The sequence below is a fragment of the Oncorhynchus nerka genome, linkage group LG11 (genome assembly GCF_034236695.1).
Source record: "Oncorhynchus nerka isolate Pitt River linkage group LG11, Oner_Uvic_2.0, whole genome shotgun sequence".
Lineage (NCBI taxonomy): Eukaryota > Metazoa > Chordata > Actinopteri > Salmoniformes > Salmonidae > Oncorhynchus > Oncorhynchus nerka.
This window is the reverse complement of record NC_088406.1, coordinates 6,699,058-6,715,452: the sequence shown is the minus strand read 5'-3', so window position 1 is coordinate 6,715,452 and position 16,395 is coordinate 6,699,058. Positions and strand designations below refer to the sequence as shown.

General features: G+C 44.5%; 1 protein-coding gene across 1 annotated transcript; it reads right to left on the bottom strand.

Moving 5' to 3' along the window:
- Nucleotides 1–10,027: 10,027 nt before the first annotated feature.
- Nucleotides 10,028–15,757, bottom strand: rwdd2b (RWD domain containing 2B). The gene is made up of 6 exons (XM_029650678.2): nt 15,186–15,757; nt 14,826–15,047; nt 13,439–13,506; nt 13,130–13,350; nt 12,139–12,310; nt 10,028–11,725 (listed from the first exon to the last, which is right to left on the bottom strand). The coding sequence occupies exons 1-6, from the start codon at nt 15,201–15,203 to the stop codon at nt 11,473–11,475; spliced, it is 954 nt and encodes a 317-aa protein (XP_029506538.1). The 5' UTR covers nt 15,204–15,757; the 3' UTR covers nt 10,028–11,472.
- Between the last annotated feature and the right edge of the window lie 638 nt (nt 15,758–16,395).

Below are 16,395 nucleotides of genomic sequence, written 5' to 3'. Positions count from 1 at the left end.
TACAAGTGGATGAATCATTCACTAAGATACTCTTTCTCTATTGATGTTCTGTGTAAGAGAGTCTGGAGTCACCTGTGGGGATTGTCGGGGAAACAAACCACTGAGCAGCACATTGAGAATGAAGGGAAGGCCCCCCAGTGACTTGTTGAGAAATGTGAGAACAGGTATCATGTCTTCAACAATAGGAACAGAGGTGATGGTACTCAGGTCACAGAACTGCTGGAGAAGATAGAGGACTTGGTGGGAGGAAACAGAGGAGTACATTATGAGATAAAGACATAACAGAGGACATGGGGGCAGGAAACAGAGCTGTGTTTCAGCATTATGAAGAGGGAATATTGGATTTAAAAACAAAAAAACGATGTTAAAAACGAAAACTAGATATGAACTACATTGTTAACAAGGGTTTAACTAGATATGAACTAGGTTTTAACTCGATATGAACTAGGCTAACTAGATATTAACTAGGTTTTAACTAGATATTAACTAGGTTTTAACGAGATATGAACTAGATTTTTAACTAGATATGAACTAGGTTAACTCGATATTAACTAGTTTTTAACTAGATATGAACTAGGCTAACTAGATATGAACTAGGCTAACTAGATATGAACTAGGCTAACTAGATATTAACTGTTTTAACTAGATATTAACTAGGTTTTTAACTAGGCTAACTAGATATTAACTAGGTTAACTAGATATTAACTAGGTTTTAACTTGATATTAACTAGGTTTTAATTTGATATGAACTAGGTTTTAACTAGATTAACTAGATATTAACTAGGTGTAACTAGATATCAACTAGGTTTTAACTAGATATTAACTAGTTATTAACTTGATATTAACTAGGTTAACTAGATATTAACTCGATTTTAACTAGATATTAACTAGGTTAACTAGAAATTAACTAGGTTTTAACTATATTAACTAGGTTTTAACTATGTTAACTAGATATTAACTAGATGTTAACTAGATATTAACTAGGTTAACTAGATATTAACTAGATTTGAACTAGATATGAACTAGGTTAACTAGATATCATCTAGATATCAACTAGGTTAACTAGATTTTAACTAGATATGAACTAGGTTACCTAGATATTAACAAGATATTAACTAGGTTTTAACTAGATATGAACTAGGTTAACTAGGTTTTAACTAGATATGAACTAGGTTAACTAGAATTGAACTAGATATGAACTAGGTTAATTAGATATTATCTAGGTTTTAACAAGGTTAACTAGATATTAACTAGGTTTTAACTAGATTTTAACTAGGTTAACTAGATATGAACTAGGTTAACTAGGTTTTAACTGGGTTAACTAGATATGAACTAGGTTAACTAGATATTAACTAGGTTTTAACTAGGTTTTCACTAGGTTAACTAGATATTAACTAGGTTTTAACTAGATATTAACTAGGTTTTTGTCACGCCTTGGTCATAGTGTTTTGTGTTTTCGTTATATATTTTGGTCAGGCCAGGGTGTGATAGAAGTAAGGTCATGTGGTGTGGGGATTTTAATGCCCACAAAATGCTCTGTGGGTGGGTGTGTGTGTGTGGGGGGGGGGCAAGTGTTGGAAAATCTGATAGAAATGAAGGATCTGGTGTGCCTGAATGACGGCCGAGGGACCAGGATGGATGTAGCCACAGGGAACGAGTCTTGGACCTCTGGTATCTAGTGCCATGGCAGGAAACTGTGAGTGGGAGGTATGGGAGGAGTCGACAGTAGGGAGTGATCATTACCCCATATAGTATGCACAGTAGGCCGGAAGGGAGGGAGGAGGTGTCAGTGGATGGAGTAGATAGATGGGTGTTCGGAAGGGCAAAGTGGGATCCGTTTCAGGAGCTGAGTGAGCAGGTGATGGGTGGATATGAGAGGGGATGTGGATAGTATGAACAACCGGGGGAGAACAGCGTTAGTGGGGGCAGCTACTGAGGTTATACCTAAGAGTTCAGGGAGGAGGAGGAGGAAAACAGTCCCTTGGTGGACGGAGGGGCAGCGGTGAGGAGTAGGAACAGGGCGTTTAGAGTACTGAAGAGGACACACAACTTCCAACCTCTGATTCAGTATCAGCAGGCCCAGGCCTTGGTGAGGAGAACTATTCCTCAGTCTGATTCAGTATCAGCAGGCCCTGGTGAGGAGAACTATTCCTCAGTCTGATTCAGTATCAGCAGGCCCTGGTGAGGAGAACTATCCCTCAGTCTGATTCAGTATCAGCAGGCCCTGGTGAGGAGAACTATCCCTCAGTCTGATTCAGTATCAGCAGACCCAGGCCCTGGTGAGGAGAACTATCCCTCAGTCTGATTCAGTATCAGCAGGCCCTGGTGAGGAGAACTATCCCTCAGTCTGATTCAGTATCAGCAGACCCAGGCCCTGGTGAGGAGAACTATCCCTCAGTCTGATTCAGTATCAACAGGCCCTGGTGAGGAGAACTATCCCTCAGTCTGATTCAGTATCAGCAGGCCCTGGTGAGGAGAACTATCCCTCAGTCTGATTCAGTATCAACAGGCCCTGGTGAGGAGAACTATCCCTCAGTCTGATTCAGTATCAACAGGCCCTGGTGAGGAGAACTATCCCTCAGTCTGATTCAGTATCAGCAGGCCCTGGTGAGGAGAACTATCCCTCAGTCTGATTCAGTATCAGCAGGCCCTGGTGAGGAGAACTATCCCTCAGTCTGATTCAGTATCAGCAGGCCCTGGTGAGGAGAACTATCCCTCAGTCTGATTCAGTATCAGCAGGCCCAGGCACTGGTGAGGAGAACTATCCCTCAGTCTGATTCAGTATCAACAGGCCCTGGTGAGAACTATCCCTCAGTCTGATTCAGTATCAGCAGACCCAGGCCCTGGTGAGGAGAACTATCCCTCAGTCTGATTCAGTATAAACAGGCCCTGGTGAGGAGAACTATCCCTCAGTCTGACTCAGTATCAGCAGACCCAGGCCCTGGTGAGGAGAACTATCCCTCAGTCTGATTCAGTATCAACAGGCCCTGGTGAGGAGAACTATCCCTCAGTCTGATTTAGTATCAGCAGGCCATGGTGAGGAGAACTATCCCTCAGTCTGATTCAGTATAAGCAGGCCCAGGCCCTGGTGAGGAGAACTATCCCTCAGTCTGATTCAGTATCAGCAGGCCCTGGTGAGGAGAACTATCCCTCAGTCTGATTCAGTATCAGCAGACCCAGGCCCTGGTGAGAACTATCCCTCAGTCTGATTCAGTATAAACAGGCCCTGGTGAGGAGAACTATCCCTCAGTCTGACTCAGTATCAGCAGACCCAGGCCCTGGTGAGGAGAACTATCCCTCAGTCTGATTCAGTATCAACAGGCCCTGGTGAGGAGAACTATCCCTCAGTCTGATTCAGTATCAGCAGGCCCTGGTGAGGAGAACTATCCCTCAGTCTGATTCAGTATCAGCAGGCCCAGACCTTGGTGAGGAGAGCTATCCCTCAGTCTGATTCAGTATCAGCAGGCCCTGGTGAGGAGAACTATCCCTCAGTCTGATTCAGTATCAGCAGGCCCTGGTGAGGAGAACTATCCCTCAGTCTGATTCAGTATCAGCAGGCCCAGACCTTGGTGAGGAGAGCTATCCCTCAGTCTGATTCAGTATCAGCAGGCCCTGGTGAGAACTATCCCTCAGTCTGATTCAGTATAAGCAGGCCCTGGTGAGGAGAACTATCCCTCAGTCTGATTCAGTATCAGCCGTCAGGCAAAGAGGTCATGTTGGCATCGGTTCTGTGACACCATTGGAAGGATGACACCAGTGGGAGAAGTGTGGGGGATGATTAAGAGGATGTGTGGGGTCAGAATGGAGTGGGATTATCCAGTGTTGACGAGTTGGAAGGATGTGACAGTAACTGATGAGAAGGCAGAGACGATGGCCAAAGCGTTTGTCCACATGCATAGCTCTGCTAATCTGTCAGAGGGGCAGAGGGACAACGAGAGAGGAGCATCCTGGAGAGCTGGATAAGATCTAAATGACAATTTTATTTTATTATTTAGCCTTTATTTAAACTAGGCAAGTCAGCTAAAAAAACGTATTCGGGATCGGTATCCCGTCCACGGGACAGTAGAGCTAACGTAGGCTAATGTAATTAGCATGAGGTAGAGCTAATGTAGGCTAATGTAATTAGCATGAGGTAGAGCTAACGTAGGCTAATGTAATTAGCATGAGGTAGAGCTAACGTAGGCTAATGTAATTAGTAGAGCTAACGTAGGCTAATGTAATTAGCATGAGGTAGAGCTAACGTAGGCTAATGTAATTAGCATGAGGTAGAGCTAACGTAGGCTAATGTAATTAGCATGAGGTAGAGCTAACGTAGGCTAATGTAATTAGCATGAGGTAGAGCTAACGTAGGCTAATGTAATTAGCATGAGGTTGTAAGTAACAAGAACATTTCCGAGGACATAGACATATCTGATATTGGACAGAAAGCTTAAATTCCTGTTCATCTAACTGCACTGTCCCCTTTTACAGTAGCTATTACAGTGAAAGAACACCATGCTATTGTTTGAGGAGAGTGTACAATTTTGAACATGAAAAGTTATTTATAAACACATTAGGCACATTTGGGCAGTCTTGAAACAACATCAGGCAGCTAACTGGTGGATAACAGCACACTGCAGGGGAGAGCGATTACTCCTCTGTTCTCAATCATGATCAATGAGGTTTACTCTCAGGTACGGTCGGATATCGGGAGGTCGTTATTTGCAGATGATGGAGCCTTACGGAAGAGAAGAAGAAATGTGCCATATATGGTCAGGAAGGTACAGAAAGCGATTGACGAGGTAGAGCAGTGGGCATTTAACGCGGGGATTCGGGTTCTCTGTAGAGACAACTCAAGACAGTGTTCTTTACCAGGAGGATTGTGGGAGTTCCTCATTGGTGGTGGGGGACTGGGAGTGGAGGGGCTGGGCGTTCCTCATTGGTGGTGGTGGTGGTGGGGGGGCTGGGCGTTCCTCATTGGTGGTGAGGGGGGCTGGGAGTGGAGGGGCTGGGCGTTCCTCATTGAGGACCTTGTATGTTGCATTGAACCGATCTGTAATAGATTGTGGCAGTATAGCATAGTATACAGCCCGGAATTCATTGGACAGGCTAGAGGTCATATAGGATGAATGGATTAGGAGCCAACAACAGGCAATAAATTATTGGGTCAACCTACAGGGACATGGGGTTTCTCATCCTTCGAAACGGATTTTACAGGCATGCTGGGAACATGAGCGAGGACACAACACTTTGGGTGGGTGGGTAATACCCAGGCGAGGGAGACAGGACTGTAATGGAAGGGAGTTTAGTCCAACGGTAGGTATTCCTGTAAATCCACCATGGCTCCTCCCACCTCCAGTAGTTGATCCATCTGGAGAGACTACAGAAAGATAGGAGGGTGTTGATCCATCTGGAGAGACTACAGAAAGATAGGGAGGGTGTTGATCCATCTGGAGAGACTACAGGAAGATAGGGAGGGTGTTGATCCATCTGGAGAGACTACAGGAAGATAGGAGGGTGTTGATCCATCTGGAGAGACTACAGGAAGATAGGGAGGGTGTTGATCCATCTGGAGAGACTACAGGAAGATAGGGAGGGTGTTGATCCATCTGGAGAGACTACAGGAAGATAGGGAGGGTGTTGATCCATCTGATTGGACTACAGGAAGATAGGGAGGGTGTTGATCCATCTGATTGGAGAGACTACAGGAAGATAGGGAGGGTGTTGATCCATCTGGAGAGACTACAGGAAGATAGGGAGGGTGTTGATCCATCTGATTGGAGAGACTACAGGAAGATAGGAGGGTGTTGATCCATCTGATTGGAGAGACTACAGGAAGATAGGGAGGGTGTTCCATGTGGGGGTGGAGGGGAACGAGGCAGCTGATGTACTGGCTAAACAAGCACTTAGTAGTAAGCAGAGGCTAAAAGTCTGATATGGACATGATGCTAGCTAGTGACGGTGCAGAGATGGCAGGAGCAGTGGAATAGAGATACAAAGAGCAGGCATTTATTTCAAGTACAGAGGAAAGTCGGGGAGGATGGCAGGAAGGAACAGAAGAGGGGGGGGGCTATTTGTTTTACAAGATTAAGGTTGGGACACAGTCGGTTGAATACATCTTTAAATGTGATAGGAAAGTGTGATTATTGCCTGGAAACAGAGATGGTGGAGTATGTATTGATACAGTGTGGTCAGTATGAGAAGGAAAGAGAGAGAGACTGAGATCCAGCATGAAGGGGAACCAGGAAATCAGTTTAAAGAGTATACTGAGAACGTCGCCATTAGAAACAGTCGCCTACACTCCAGTACACTAGGTGGCGGTAATGCGCCATACTGTTGGATGCCAGCTGCCAACAACTCCTACTGAAGAAGAATTTACACGAAGAAGTACATTCTATCTCTTTTCCTAGATGTGAGATAATTAACTTGTTTTCTGTAATATCGTATAGCTTTTGAAATCGTGACATTACATACTTTCGAGGATAATAGGCAGGTTTATCGACTCATACCCTTGACTTTGATGAAAAGGATTGCGTTACTGATCTTAGCAAAGGTGTGACGCACCATGACAACGCGAACGCCATTGATCAGTCTGCTGAATGGGGCGTTACACGTTCCTCCATTTATTGTCCAATGAGATTCCTATCTCCTCCATTCTATAATATCTCTGCAACAGCTGTCGTTTAGTAAGAAATGACAAGTACATAGCTAGACCTATTGCTCTGTTACAGAAAGTAAGAACCACAAGATGCAGGCTGGCCAGAAGGCTCTAATGATAGCTCACTCGCTAAACAGACATGTTGTGCCAATAGAAAATAGGCTGGGTAGCTTGCACCAGCTTTGTAGCGGTTATGCTATGTGGAACCACTAGTTTTAATTCTTCATCAGTAACGCATTGACGTAGCTTTCAAATTCTGTGAATATCATTTAGCTAGCTCGTAATTTTAACACATTTGATCCATATTTATCACAATGGAAAACATGCTTCCAGACCGGAACCCAGTGAAACGTGAAAGCATGACAACGCCTCACCCGGTTGGTCCACGGGGTTTGCAGCTACAACACTTTTGGCAGAGGTTAGTCGCGGAATTAGTGCCAAAACTCAGAGGGCAAAATGTAGTTTTGATTCACAGAAGATTCACCAGTTGCAAGTTTAGTAAATTAGTTGTATTCATCATTTTCAAATTTAGTTGCATGCTTGCAATTCCCGTTGAATTTATTCACATATCAATTGACATGCTTACAAGTGTTGTATTTATTCACACACACGTTATATGCACTTGCAAGTGTTGCATTTATCCTCAAACATCGTTTGTATCTACAAAATCATTATACAGGCGCAACTCGTACTGTATTTGACATGATGAACTGTGCTAAAGCCAAGACATTGGCTCAGGAAGCTAACGTACGTTTTCAGTTCTCAGGCAAGGTTACTCATCTCCCGGGACAAACCATTCATAGCCATTAGCACAGTAAATTCCCTATCCGAGCACCATTGAGTTTTTTTTAACTCAGTCATTTACCACCCCTATTCTTATTTATAGTTGGATATATTTTACATGAGTTTGTTTGCTTGTAGAATGTATTGAATGCATAAAATAAGAAGTTTGATCAGACTTGTGACGAATCTGTAAAACCATTCTCACTTTGTGTTTCAGTTTGTTCCATTTGACTGCTACTATGGTTCAAACTACCATCCCACCTTTCAGATGATCCTGGACAAAGGATTTGGAGCTGACGCTTCTGAAAATAGGGGCTGATGGAGACGAGGTGTGGAAACTAGGCGTACACAAATCTGAGCAATGGTATCCACAGCACTGGTGGTTGTCTTATCTCCCTGGTGGTTAGGGATCCCCCCCCCTGGTAGTTAGGGATTCCCCCCCCCCCTGGTGGTTAGGGATTCCCCCCTACCTGGTGTCACAGTTCTGAATCTGTGTTTAGAGAGGAAGGATAAACTCCAGTAGGGGTTAGACTTCAAGGCTTGTATTTGAGAAGGGGTTCAGTAAACCCCCCAGCCAACCACCATTCTCACGTTACTGTGGGCTCATCTCTGTGTGGATTAGCTGTGGGCTCATCTCTGTGTGGATTAGCTGTGGGCTCATCTCTGTGTGGATTAGCTGTGGGCTCATCTCTGTGTGGATTAGCTGTGGGCTCATCTCTGTGTGGATTAGCTGTGGGCTCATCTCTGTGTGGATTAGCTGTGGGCTCATCTCTGTGTGGATTAGCTGTGGGCTCATCTCTGTGTGGATTAGCTGTGGGCTCATCTCTGTGTGGATTAGCTGTGGGCTCATCTCTGTGTGGATTAGCTGTGGGCTCATCTCTGTGTGGATTAGCTGTGGGCTCTTCGCCGTGTGGATTAGCTGTGGGCTCATCTCTGTGTGGATTAGCTGTGGGCTCATCTCTGTGTGGATTAGCTGTGGGCTCATCTCTGTGTGGATTAGCTGTGGGCTCATCTCTGTGTGGATTAGCTGTGGGCTCATCTCTGTGTGGATTAGCTGTGGGCTCATCTCTGTGTGGATTAGCTGTGGGCTCATCTCTGTGTGGATTAGCTGTGGGCTCATCTCTGTGTGGATTAGCTGTGGGCTCATCTCTGTGTGGATTAGCTGTGGGCTCATCTCTGTGTGGATTAGCTGTGGGCTCATCTCTGTGTGGATTAGCTGTGGGCTCATCTCTGTGTGGATTAGCTGTGGGCTCATCTCTGTGTGGATTAGCTGTGGGCTCTTCGCCGTGTGGATTAGCTGTGGGCTCATCTCTGTGTGGATTAGCTGTGGGCTCATCTCTGTGTGGATTAGCTGTGGGCTCATCTCTGTGTGGATTAGCTGTGGGCTCATCTCTGTGTGGATTAGCTGTGGGCTCTTCGCCGTGTGGATTAGCTGTGGGCTCTTCGCCGTGTGGATTAGCTGTGGGCTCTTCGCCGTGTGGATTAGCTGCACCTCTCTCTTAATTTCTGTTGTCCCTGACTCCTGTGGTGCTACATTGGTTGGTGAGCATCAGGCGAAGAACAGTAAGAGGGATTCCACAGAGAAGCAACTGTTCTGTACGTAAGGACTTTGTGGCTCATGTGTCTGTATTCTGTAGTTGGAGCTCAACCTGTAGATTATTTTGGTATGAAGCAGATTTCTTTAACATTCAAAAATAACCCCCATAGACAAAATCTGTCTTGCATACTACTTACTGAAACAACATACTGTAATAATCGTACTGTTTAGTAATGTATGCAGTAAACAAATAAAAGCATACTAGGCTCCTACTGAGAATGAATCATCTAATGTACAAATCCTTTGATTCCTGCCATTGGTTCGTGTGGGTACTTGATTCCTGCCATTGGTTCGTGTGGGTATTTGATTCCTGCCATTGGTTCATTCGGTTACATGATTCCTGCCATTGGTTCATGTGGGTATTTGATTCCTGCCATTGGTTCATGTGGGTATTTGATTCCTGCCATTGGTTCATGTGGGTACTTGATTCCTGCCATTGGTTCATGTGGGTACTTGATTCCTGCCATTGGTTCGTGTGGGTACTTGATTCCTGCCATTGGTTCGTGTGGGTATTTGATTCCTGCCATTGGTTCGTGTGGATACTTGATTCCTGCCATTGGTTCATGTGGGTATTTGATTCCTGCCATTGGTTCATGTGGGTATTTGATTCCTGCCATTGGTTCGTGTGGGTATTTGATTCCTGCCATTGTTTCGTGTGGATACTTGATTCCTGCCATTGGTTCATGTGGGTATTTGATTCCTGCCATTAGTTCATTTGGTTACATGATTCCTGCCATTGGTTCGTGTGGGTATTTGATTCCTGCCATTGGTTCATGTGGGTATTTGATTCCTGCCATTGGTTCGTGTGGGTACTTGATTCCTGCCATTGGTTCGTGTGGGTACTTGATTCCTGCCATTGGTTCGTGTGGGTATTTGATTCCTGCCATTGGTTCATGTGGGTACTTGATTCCTGCCATTGGTTCGTGTGGGTACTTGATTCCTGCCATTGGTTCGTGTGGGTATTTGATTCCTGCCATTGGTTCGTGTGGATACTTGATTCCTGCCATTGGTTCATGTGGGTATTTGATTCCTGCCATTGGTTCATGTGGGTATTTGATTCCTGCCATTGGTTCGTGTGGGTATTTGATTCCTGCCATTGTTTCGTGTGGATACTTGATTCCTGCCATTGGTTCATGTGGGTATTTGATTCCTGCCATTAGTTCATTTGGTTACATGATTCCTGCCATTGGTTCGTGTGGGTATTTGATTCCTGCCATTGGTTCATGTGGGTATTTGATTCCTGCCATTGGTTCGTGTGGGTACTTGATTCCTGCCATTGGTTCGTGTGGGTACTTGATTCCTGCCATTGGTTCGTGTGGGTATTTGATTCCTGCCATTGGTTCGTGTGGGTATTTGATTCCTGCCATTGGTTCATGTGGGTATTTGATTCCTGCCATTGGTTCATGTGGGTACTTGATTCCTGCCATTGGTTCATGTGGGTACTTGATTCCTGCCATTGGTTCATGTGGGTATTTGATTCCTGCCATTGGTTCGTGTGGGTACTTGATTCCTGCCATTGGTTCATTCGGTTACATGATTCCTGCCATTGGTTCATGTGGGTATTTGATTCCTGCCATTGGTTCATGTGGATACTTGATTCCTGCCATTGGTTCATGTGGGTACTTGATTCCTGCCATTGGTTCATGTGGGTATTTGATTCCTGCCATTGGTTCATGTGGGTATTTGATTCCTGCCATTGGTTCGTGTGGGTACTTGATTCCTGCCATTGGTTCGTGTGGGTACTTGATTCCTGCCATTGGTTCGTGTGGGTACTTGATTCCTGCCATTGGTTCATGTGGGTACTTGATTCCTGCCATTGGTTCATGTGGGTACTTGATTCCTGCCATTGGTTCGTGTGGGTACTTGATTCCTGCCATTGGTTCGTGTGGGTACTTGATTCCTGCCATTGGTTCATGTGGGTATTTGATTCCTGCCATTGGTTCCTGTGGGTACTTGATTCCTGCTATTGGTTCGTGTGGGTACTTGATTCCTGCCATTGGTTCATGTGGGTATTTGATTCCTGCCATTGGTTCATGTGGGTACTTGATTCCTGCCATTGGTTCGTGTGGGTACTTGATTCCTGCCATTGGTTCATGTGGGTATTTGATTCCTGCCATTGGTTCATGTGGGTATTTGATTCCTGCCATTGGTTCATGTGGGTACTTGATTCCTGCCATTGGTTCATGTGGGTACTTGATTCCTGCCATTGGTTCATGTGGGTATTTGATTCCTGCCATTGGTTCATGTGGGTACTTGATTCCTGCCATTGGTTCATGTGGGTACTTGATTCCTGCCATTGGTTCATGTGGGTACTTGATTCCTGCCATTGGTTCATTTGGTTACATGATTCCTGCCATTGGTTCATGTGGGTATTTGATTCCTGCCATTGGTTCATGTGGATACAGCGTACATTTGGGTACAACCAACAGTTATGGGACCTATCCTATCAGCTATACTACCTTCCTTCAATTCCAAAGTAAAGCTGAAAGACGTCTCCACATCCTCTCTCGTTGAGGTACTGATAGAGCTGGCCCAGGTTCATATGGTTTCTTCTGTTCCCGTGTGGATCAAACACGGCCTCCTCGAACCCTGTGAACCTACGGAGGGAATCCGTGTGGTCTGCCACGCTGGCCTCAGCCCTCCGACTGTCCACGGCAACATCCTCTCTGTGACGAATAATGATTTTCTTCCAGGTTAGAACCTTCACCCTGGAAACAGACAGAGGAGAGTGTTCTAGAAGCTTTAGAATACACCAACACACATGGTGACATGCTATATTACAGTCTGATGCTATTCCTATTGAGAATAGTACGTTTGTAAAAAATAAAATACACTATAAAATGTCAATGTTGAATGGATGGAGAGTCCCCCCCCCCCTCCCCCCAAAAAACTATATAAATGTTGAATGGATGGAGAGTCCCCCCAAAAAAAATATATAAATGTTGAATGGATGGAGAGTCCCCCCTCCCCCAAAAACTATATAAATGTTGAATGGATGGAGAGTCCCCCCTCCCCCAAAAAACTATATAAATGTTGAATGGATGGAGAGTTCCCCCCTCCCCCAAAAACTATATAAATGTTGAATGGATGGAGAGTCCCCCCTCCCCCTCCAAAAAAATACCTGGCCCAGAAGTCTTCGCAGGCCGACTGAGGGCCTTCCACACAGATGATGCCAGGCTTGCCAGGCATACTGAACCCTGACAGATCCAGCTCCTTGGACCACTCCAGAATGTTCTTCCTCTTCCTCTTATTATAGATGTGGTGGCTGTAGATCCACAGGCGACTGAACTGTTCTATAATAATAATAATTATAATACATTACAATAATATATACTGTTGGGTTCTGAAAATATGAAATATACTTATTTATGTCACTGGGCAGCAGGGTAGCCTAGTGGTTAGAGCATTGGACTAGTAACCGGAAGGTTGCAAGGTCAAATCCCTGAGTTGACAAGGTACAAATCTGTCGTTCTGCCCCTGAACAGGCAGTTAACCCACTGTTTCTAGGCCGTCATTGAAAATAAGAATTTGTTCTTAACTGACTTGCCTGGTTAAATAAAGGTAAAATAAACAAAAACTGGGGGAGAGAGGGGACGTGTACATATGTTATTGTTAGCCATCAGGGATCCTATGGGAGGAGAAGAGACGCCGTCTGGTACGAGTCAACATGACAGCGGTAAGTTGGGGAGGAATGAGCACTCTGGGGTCAGAGGTCAGGTCTGATGAAGTGAGGAAGAACAGATCTCACTAAGGTTCTGATCAGATGTGTAGGAGGAGACAGCCTAGGAGAATGGGTTAAATATCAGTGCTTGTACAGATGTGTAGGAGGAGAAAGGGTTAAATATCAGTGCTTGTACAGATGTGTAGGAGGAGAAAGGGTTAAATGTCAGTGCTGGTGTGAATGTCTTGTCTTATGCAGCTGTATCGAACCAATAGGGTGAATAAACTTGGTTTTAGCTTTACTAATCGTCTTGAGTTTTAATAGGTTCATTTTAGAACCTAACAATACATTTTAGTTACTGATTTGTCAAAATCCCAAAGTGCTAAGGGTTGTTTATTGGGACATTTTGGTACTTAATGTCATACAATAAATACACCAGGTATAAAGACACCTTTGGGCTGCGGAGATGAGCAGGTGGACCGAGACTCTTTCTTGCCAGGGGCTGCTGTTGATGATGATGATGTGCTCTTGTCGGTCAGGTACAGGTGTACGTTGTCTTTCACCCACTCCACGGCAGAGAGGACGCAGACATCTCCACGGCAGCTCTCTGAGAGGTAGGCGTTCATGTCTGAGTGAAGCTGGGCCTGCTGGGATCGGCTGAGGTCAGGACACCTGGGGGGGAGAGAACTCAATTCAAACAACTTCATTTGTGTCCTTCAGACAATTCCATTAAGGCTACAGGGTTACAGATCTGGCTTACCGTACAGCTATTTCAGGTAAGACATTAGGGTAGTCGGATGAGTAGGTGCAAGATATGGTCACGTCCACCTGAGCGGAAGAGGACAAAGGAAGGTAATTCATGTTTAAATTAATAAATTTAAAAATGCCGTACATATTGGTAAGCTGATCCAAGTCTATAGATATCCCTGGCTACTGTATGACAGTCAGTGAATGTAGAATATAATATAATGATTGTCAGGTTGTGTGTTTATATTCCCTGTAGCCCTCAAACTCAACTGGACCTCCAAGTCTATAGATATCCCTGGCTACTGTATGACAGTCAGTGAATGTAGAATATAATATAATGATTGTCAGGTTGTGTGTTTATATTCCCTGTAGCCCTCAAACTCAACTGGACCTCCAAGTCTATAGATATCCCTGGCTACTGTACGACAGTCAGTTCCACTGCATTGTTTCATTGTTCCCCTCTAATCAGGGACTGGTTTTGACCTGGGGCACCAGGTCACCTCTAATCAGGGACTGGTTTTGACCTGGGACACCAGGTTTCCCTCTAATCAGGGACTGGTTTTGACCTGGGACACCAGGTTTCCCTCTAATCAGGGACTGGTTTTGACCTGGGACACCAGGTTTCCCTCTAATCAGGGACTGGTTTTGACCTGGGACACCAGGTTTCCCTCTAATCAGGGACTGGTTTTGACCTGGGACACCAGGTTTCCCTCTAATCAGGGACTGGTTTTGACCTGGGACACCAGGTTTCCCTCTAATCAGGGACTGGTTTTGACCTGGGACACCAGGTTTCCCTCTAATCAGGGACTGGTTTTGACCTGGGACACCAGGTTTCCCTCTAATCAGGGACTGGTTTTGACCTGGGACACCAGGTTTCCCTCTAATCAGGGACTGGTTTTGACCTGGGACACCAGGTTTCCCTCTAATCAGGGACTGGTTTTGACCTGGGACACCAGGTTTCCCTCTAATCAGGGACTGGTTTTGACCTGGGACACCAGGTCACCTCTAACCAGGGACTGGTTTTGACCTGGGACACCAGGTCACCTCTAACCAGGGACTGGTTTTGACCTGGGACACCACGCGGGTGCAATTAATCATCAGGTAAAACAGAAAACCAGCAGGCTCTGGACTTCGTCTGGCAATAGTTGAAAACCCCTGTTCTATATGTTGTGATGTGTGTTTTGTCCTATATTAATATATATTTTTTTTAAATCCCAGGTCCCCGTCCCTGCAAGAGGCCTTTTGCCAGGCCGTCATTGTAAGAATGTGTTTTTAACTGACTTGCCTAGTTAAATGAAGGTTAAATAAATCACATTTAAATCAAATATGTCCTCAGCTGAGTGAGTCAGTCATGCCAAATGAATGTAGAATGATTATCATGTGCTGTGCTTTTAACCTACCCCCTTCACAGTGTCAGTGTCCAGCTTCTGTTTGATGAGGATGTGTGGTCTGGACAGAGGATAGGTATCTGTTGCTCCCTCCACATACTCCCTGAGCTCAGCCACAGCTAGTTGGTCAGTAATCACCAGCTCGTCTTCACCGGGGTACATACTGGAGAGTAGCTCTATCTCAGCCAGGTGAGATTCCGCCTGCTCTAGATGGGCCATAATGTTCGAAGATTCCTGCAGAAAAAACGTGTTATAGCCTTGTTGTTATGAAGACTCCTTGTTCAGAATTAGCCTATGAGGACATATGGGGCAGTGATTATTTCAGCACATGCAGATGTCAAACAGATTTAAAGAACTTAAGTTACACGTCACCATCACAGGGAGTGTCATGTTCTCTTGATAAGGCGAACAGATAACAGCATGCTTTCCATGGCGGAGGACCCAAACTCATTCGTTGTTAGCCATCAGTATGCTAGTTGCAAATCGTCAAAAAATTAGCTAACTAGCTAGTTGGACAGAAAATCCGATTCTGTAAGAGGGAATCAGTGATTATTTGCACCACGTCAATTTAACACACTACCAAATATAATTATTTAAAATCCCTACGATTAGTTTACGATGTTAGCGTGGCGTTTCAAACGACCCGGATATATTTACCTACTAGATCGGCTGTACGCCGGGACATATATAATGTAACACATACCGTCGTCAAAGATGGATCGAAATGGATTTTGGCCGATATTCTGCAAATGTTCTCATCGATTAAACATTTGTTCTCAATACAGTCTTTTGTTCCCAAAACTAAAATATGTTATGAACAGAGTGGACTAAGTTTTGTAGAATTTACCCTTTGCAAACGTTTTAATAAATCGCTTTGTTTAGAAGGTGCGAAAGTATTGAGTTTATTGCAGAGTGTAGGCGTTCCCTAACGGAAATATGCAGATAATGCTTACAACGCGCCAAAAGGATCTCGGCTAGCTCTGCTTGGCTCTGCCCACCTAGCTTGTTCTGCCCAGAATGACTCAATTAGTTCCCGTTGGAAACGACAGGCTGTGGTTTAGTTATTACAATTATTTGGTTGTTATAAAAATGTATATGTATGTCCAATTAGATTTAAACGGATTCGCCACTCTTTAATTAAGGGGCTGTTAAATTAGCAGCGACGCTCCTCGGGGTGTCAACTCTGGATTTGGAAACTAGAAGCACTCCGGAGTAGAATGTACCCCCTTTTACTGCGACACAATGTACAGCAAACGTTTAACGCAATAAATTATTGGAATACACACAACAAAAACATTGTTCACCATTTAGACGTGAAAATAATAATAAAAACATATCTAATACAACTTTTTTTTTAATTATTATTTGTATAATAACTAGTATAAAATATCGATCATTTTCCAAATGTCACATAATGTTCGCTGTAATTAATCATTTACAAAGTATACAGCCTCTTATTCTGAAGAATTCCAAAAATCCGTGACCCGGAAGTACTTAGCTATTCTTGTCGACTTCGGGGAAGTTACTTTTTCGTAGTAGGTTAGGATAATGTGTGCATAAGGTTAGGATAATTCACGTGGCA